Source organism: Pteropus vampyrus, unplaced genomic scaffold (genome assembly GCF_000151845.1).
Source record: "Pteropus vampyrus isolate Shadow unplaced genomic scaffold, Pvam_2.0 Scaffold183, whole genome shotgun sequence".
Classification (NCBI taxonomy): domain Eukaryota; kingdom Metazoa; phylum Chordata; class Mammalia; order Chiroptera; family Pteropodidae; genus Pteropus; species Pteropus vampyrus.
The window spans coordinates 138,196-143,985 of NW_011888964.1; the positions used below are offsets into that span (position 1 = coordinate 138,196).

At 51.0% G+C, this 5,790-nt stretch overlaps 1 protein-coding gene across 1 annotated transcript in view; it reads right to left on the reverse strand.

Moving 5' to 3' along the window:
- Nucleotides 1-305: 305 nt before the first annotated feature.
- SLA (Src like adaptor) overlaps nucleotides 306-5,790 on the reverse strand; it is a 23,938-nt gene continuing 18,453 nt past the window's right edge. The window contains exons 6-7 of the mRNA XM_011371105.2: nucleotides 3,271-3,403; nucleotides 306-2,329 (exon numbers count right to left, since the gene is read on the reverse strand). Of these exons, the coding sequence (XP_011369407.1) occupies nucleotides 2,116-2,329; nucleotides 3,271-3,403 (347 nt within the window). The 3' untranslated portion in view covers nucleotides 306-2,115. The remainder of the gene's footprint in view (nucleotides 2,330-3,270; nucleotides 3,404-5,790) is intronic.

Here is a 5,790-nt window from a genome sequence, read left to right on the forward strand (position 1 = left end):
ATATAGAAAGAAATTCTTGGAAGAACAAAGTGCAGAGGTACCACAAGTAACAGGGAGAAGGATCTAGGCAAGACGGAATTTTTATAACGTCCGCCTTCAAGTGTGATTAGATACCCTCACCAGTCATAAACTCTGGTTTTCTTAAGGCTGCGTCTCAAAAGAATCTGAGCTGCTAGCCAGTGAGGTTCCTATTGGTATTCCTCGTTTCCATCTCTGTCCAGTTGCAAGTTTACTTAAAAATTTGAAACCCACAGGAAATTTTGAATGAACCACCCACCCGGCTCACCCAGGACGCTCTCCTTAAATTCCAGGGGTTAAATATTTATTAAGTTTATTTTAATCAGGAATAAATACATGATTTAGCAAAACGTAATGCTTCCCACTGAGAGACCCTTCCAAATCCTCCCTACACATTCCAACCCCATTAGTCACAACGGAAAACAACGCGTAAGACACCGTACGAACATCTGGAGTATGCGAGGTCACCCAGCCTTGTGGCGGAAGTCAGCGTGCACAGTGTTATATTCATTTCCCGTACATTGGCTGGTCCCTTTGAAACAGCCTTTTGGGATTGTTGAGGAAACCACAAATGTCTGCTTGTATAAACATGCCGGAATCTGATGATACAGAAGATCCTGTAAATACATATACACAGACGGCGAGCACGGGGAGCTCAGATCTGCGGAACGCGTGTGGTGTCGGGCAGGGAGACATACTGCACATGCCCATCGTGCTCCCGGATCTCCTTGCAACAGGGGAAAAGGAGTCACGGCTTCATCCGCAGCCCCCTTCCTAACTCCATGCGGATGGGTGGCCTGCAGAGAAGTGCTTCTCCTTCTCCAGGTCTTGCCTGTGTTTCTCTCTCATCGCTTAAAATCATGTAAGACAGGGTTAAGCCACTGTGACTCCCATCTTTCCTGGAGCCCAGAGCTTTTACTCATGTGGCCACCAGACCCCTCTTAGAATAAAACACTGGATGAATAAATTCTTCGGAACTCATCAATTTCCTTTTTTTAAAAAATGTGACCATTCTGACCTCTTCAGTCCAGGTGGCACTTCCACTCTCTGAAGGTCCAGCTAAAACAGCGGGTCCTGGGTGCCCTTACCTGACCCCAGTCCCACCTGCAGCTGTGAGCTGATTTCTGCTTGTACATCCCACGTGCACACTATTTGTTTTTAGACTTTTCTCCCTGTCTACACTGTGAGCACCTCTGCTGAGGCCCGGGGCTTGTTTATCTTTTTATCTTTTATCTTTTCTCTTGATCTGACACCTTAACAGGACTTAAACAGTGTCTCTTCGGGCAGTCATAAATGAATAGTTGGTGTATTAATGTGGGCGAGGATCTCAGCATGCCACGGAAGCTTTTTCTGTGCTGCAAAGCTGTGCTGAGGACATAGTGAAAGCTTGCACAGCTCCAAGCCCAGCCTTGTGCTTCCCGGCCAGCAGCCTCCTCCCCCCGCTCCCCGCCCCAAGTCCATTTGCCCTGCCCCCTGCAGAAGTAGGGAGGCCATCCGACTTTTGCGCCTATGGCTTTGGGCCCGGCAGGGCAAAGAGATCTCCTGATTCAGGACTAATTAGGAAGGTGAATGTTTAGTGTCACCGAGTTCTCTTAAAGAGAGGAGATGCACAGACGAAGGAAGGTCTCTTTGTGGATTAGTTTTAAAGTTCCACGCAGGGGACCAGTTTGCAAACCCAGACCCTCCGCCAGCACGCGGCTTTTGGCTCATCTCCTCATTCAGAGGTTTTCTCCAATGAGCTCGGAGTGCGACTATCTGGATGGTTTGTGCGAGGGTGGTCCCTGGGCACGTCCTGTGTCCGTCTTTCCCACAAACGCGACGAGCACACGCATAACACACAAGCAAGACCCTTCTGAAACAGGGCCTGTCCACAGCGCCAGTCACCATGTCGTGATGTCTCGAGCAGACACCAGGCGGGGCTCCCTTTGTCATGATATGGGTAGAGAAGATGCGAGTCCAAGTCTCGCGTGGCTTCCCTTGGCTCCCGGAAGGCGTGAGGTTCCTCCGGGGCCAGGGAACCACACCTTTCTGCAAGATCCCAGGCCATGGTGGGAACCTCTGCTCCTTTGGGGCGCGCGCCACGGCGTGTGTTCCTGGCTAGTCTTCGAAGTACGGCTGTGACGGGAACAGGGAGCTCTTCCTTTTGCTTCCACTGTACATCAGAGACAGGCTTTTCTTCTTCCGGTCCAAGGGGGCGCTGTCATTGCTCGTCAGCGACAAGTAGGAGGCGATGCTTTCCCGGAGGCCGTAGCTGAACAGCGACTCGTCCACAACGAGGGGGTTTCCTGCTCCCTCGGGGTCCTCCCGCAGCCTGTGAGTGGGGAGAAAGGGGCAGAGGAAAGGAAGAAAGAGAGGGACATAACGGGATGGAGGACAGGAGAAAGAGACCAGGAAGGGAGCGTGGTTAGTACAGCATTTCTCTAACTCGTGGTTCTCATGCTGTTTCTTGTATTTGCGGCTGTGTGATCTTCTGTGAATCACTGAACCTCTCTGAACCGCCATTTCTTTGGAAGACTAAAATGCCCGGCTGCAAATTTTAATGGCTATTTCTTTATGATATTTACAAGGAAGAGCAGTTTTGTTCATCTCCCAGGCAATTTCGAGCTCTGATTTTCTTTGAATTTACCAGCGAGATGTCTGGATCAGTATTTAACTAGTAGGATAATCCACCAATTCCCAATCACAGATCCCTCTAAGTTGCAATAGCTGACACTCAAATAAAACAAATCAGTGGGGCATATTTTTCTCTTAACAAAAGATGAAATCGCCTTATGATTTTGCTGATGTGTTTAAGCTTTCTGAGCGAGTTTAAAATAAGATTACATTTATACGAGATTTATGTGTGTGTTACTCTCTAGGATGCTAACGTTAGAAAGGCGAGGTGGTATCTTTCAGCTACAAAAGATTCTGCTGACACTTAATGGGGACTCAGTAAATGTTTGCAGAACTCAGGGGACCGACAGTCTCAGCAGAGAGTTGCTAGGGCTCTGCCACCGACCCCATGAGGCCGAAGGCTGGGTCTGCCTCTCAGGGGACATTGGGGATCTGTGGGTCTGCTGCACCTGCTCAGTGTGGCTGCCGTCAGGTATCAGCAGTGCCGGCTGTAATTGGCCAAGGTTTTCATGCGCCAGGCTCACACACTGGTTTGGGGCTCATGTGTTCATGGAGAACACACATGCACACGCACACACGCGCGCGCGCACACGCACACACACACACACACACACACACACTCACACACAGACTCCCCACCTGGACATTCTCCTCCAGTCAAAGGTCTTCTGACGCAAGGCGACAGGCGAGTCGGGGGCCCTCACTGCCGGGGTGGCCGTGCTCTGAGTGAGGCACGGTGTGGTCAGCACACAGCAAAGGCCATCGGCCACCTCTGAGGAGGGAAGCACACAGCTGGTCAGTGACTCTGAGACGCCGTGGCCGGTGTCGGGCGCGAGGCCCGAGGGACTGCCCAGTTGTTCCTAAGGGGAAACGGAAGCCGAGATTTGAAAAGGGGTGTGGAGGGGCCGAGAGTCACGTGCCCAGGGTTTAAGAGATGTCGACGTGCCCTGAATATATGCTGTGTTTAGCTTGGTGCAGGTACAGAATAGAGTTGAGGATCCAGAATCAACCAAACTCAGGTTTAAATTTCCGCTTTGACCCTATGTACTTCGCCTGGAACCTCTCTGAGCCTCGGTTTCCTCAACCGTGAAGTTAGAGGGATGGAGCTGGTGCATGAGAACAGCTGGCAGAGTGCCCGGGTGTGGCCCCGGCCTCGGTGGTTTCACACCGAGACACAGGCCCCTCAACGTTTGGGGCTGGGCCTCTTGTGGGCAGGGCGTGCATAGGGGGTCTGTGTACAAGGCTGACTGCCCGAAGCATGGAGAATGGCATGTGATACAGCATGGTGGGCTCTTAGACAGGTTTGTAGGAAGAAAGGAAGGTAAAAGAAACAATGATAGAAGACGGGGAAGGAAGGAAGGGAGAGGAGGGAGGAGGAAGGATCGAAGGAAGGAAAGAAGGAAAGAAGGAAGGAGGGAAGGAGGGAAGGGGAAAGCAAGAGAGAGAAAAGGAGAGGAAGGAGTAAAGACAGGTTAAAAAAGATAAAAGGCACAGGAAAATGAGGAGAAAAACCAAGATCTCAAAGCAGAAGAGGGAAAGTGGACAAAGAAAAAAACGAAAAAGTAAAAGAAATCGCTCCTCTTTACCAGTTACTTGAGCACAAAGAGAAGGAAAATGAAAAGCATCCATTTTTTTTTCCTCAGCTAGTATGACGTGTCTGAGATTCCAGGAGCAGTAAGCAGCCTCCATCTCTTTGAAGCCTTCTAGCTGTGCTGTCATGACAAAGATTGATTCTGGCTGTGCTTGGACATTCTGACAGATTGAGGAAATTCTGTGTCGAAGACCCTAGTGCTCCTCATGCCTCGGGTCGGGGGAGGGTGATGGAGTGGCCAAGGACGCCAGATGCTGCTGGTGTCCCACAGGGCTTGGGCCGCCCTGGCTCGAGCAAACCTACCCCCAGGTTTTACGAAGCCCGTTACACCAACGCTGGTCTCTGCCTCCATGTAACTTATGGAGCTCTTGGGGTGTCCTTCCCAAGAAACAGAAGGAAATTGTAGCTGAAGAAGCACACCCGGGCTGTCAGAGGGTGACACTCAATAATGCCATTTTGCAGTGTGCTATCTGCCTTCCATGAGAACGTGAACGTCCACCCTGGCCCGCGCCAAGGCAGTGAGCCTGGACCCTGAGGTTAGAGGGAGCTTAATTGGATGTGAGTCTGAAATAATTACCTGTCAGGAGTAGGAAATTGAAATGACCTCCCAGGTTAGGGGGTGAGGGAGACCAAGTCAGTCACAAAAACTAAAGAAATCAGCTCCAGTAGACAGCCCAAGATGGGGGCTCAGTGACAGTCCTTCCGTAGAAAGGTTGCTACTTAGGTTGAAAAGGAAAATTTGGCAAAAAGTAAAGAAACCAACATTTCTAAGCACACACTGAGCTAGCCTGCCACACTTCACCTGGGCGAGGCCCAGATAGATCACCGAGCAGTTGGCACTGTTAGACCCATTTTGGGAATGAAGACACTAGGATCCTGGGGTCAGGCAGCTGCTCAAGGTCACAGAAATGTGACCCAAACCCGCCTCATGGACTCAGAACCAGGCATTTGTTCCGAAAGCTGCTCATTGCTTCTGGAATGGAAAAAGAGAGAAATCCTACACGGCCTCTGAGGTTGACACACTCTTCAAATTCTCCGCAGTCTGTAGAACTCCCTAGAACACTCATATTCCTCACACCCATCAACCCCAACTCTACGTCCATCGTTCCCACGTTCCTGTCCCTTATTTTCCTGGCCATGTGTCAGAACTCATTTGTGTCCCGCCCTCCCCGGCCTGTTCTCGCGATGACTGCCTTAGCACACACCCTCCCTGACTCTGTGCCTTGAGGGAGGTAAACTAGCCACATGGTTTCCACTTTGGGCACCTGAGGGGCACAGGAAGCATTTCAGGGTTTCGGGGCCTTTTCAGTTCTTCCCAGGGCGAACGGGTGGCTGCGAGCCGTGTGTTTACTGGTGCGATAGCCAGGGACACAGGTCTGCGAGGCACCGCTCTGCCTGGTGCAGCAGCATCTTTGGGTCGTCCTGGCCCGGAAGCCTCGCGAGCCGCCCCGTCCATGAAATCTTTGCTGGGCAGCATCCTCTTCGTGTTTGCTTTTGTCTATGCAAAACTTATGGTCTCCACGCCTCTCGTATGATTGTTATTAAAAGCCAAATACCACAACCGTTCT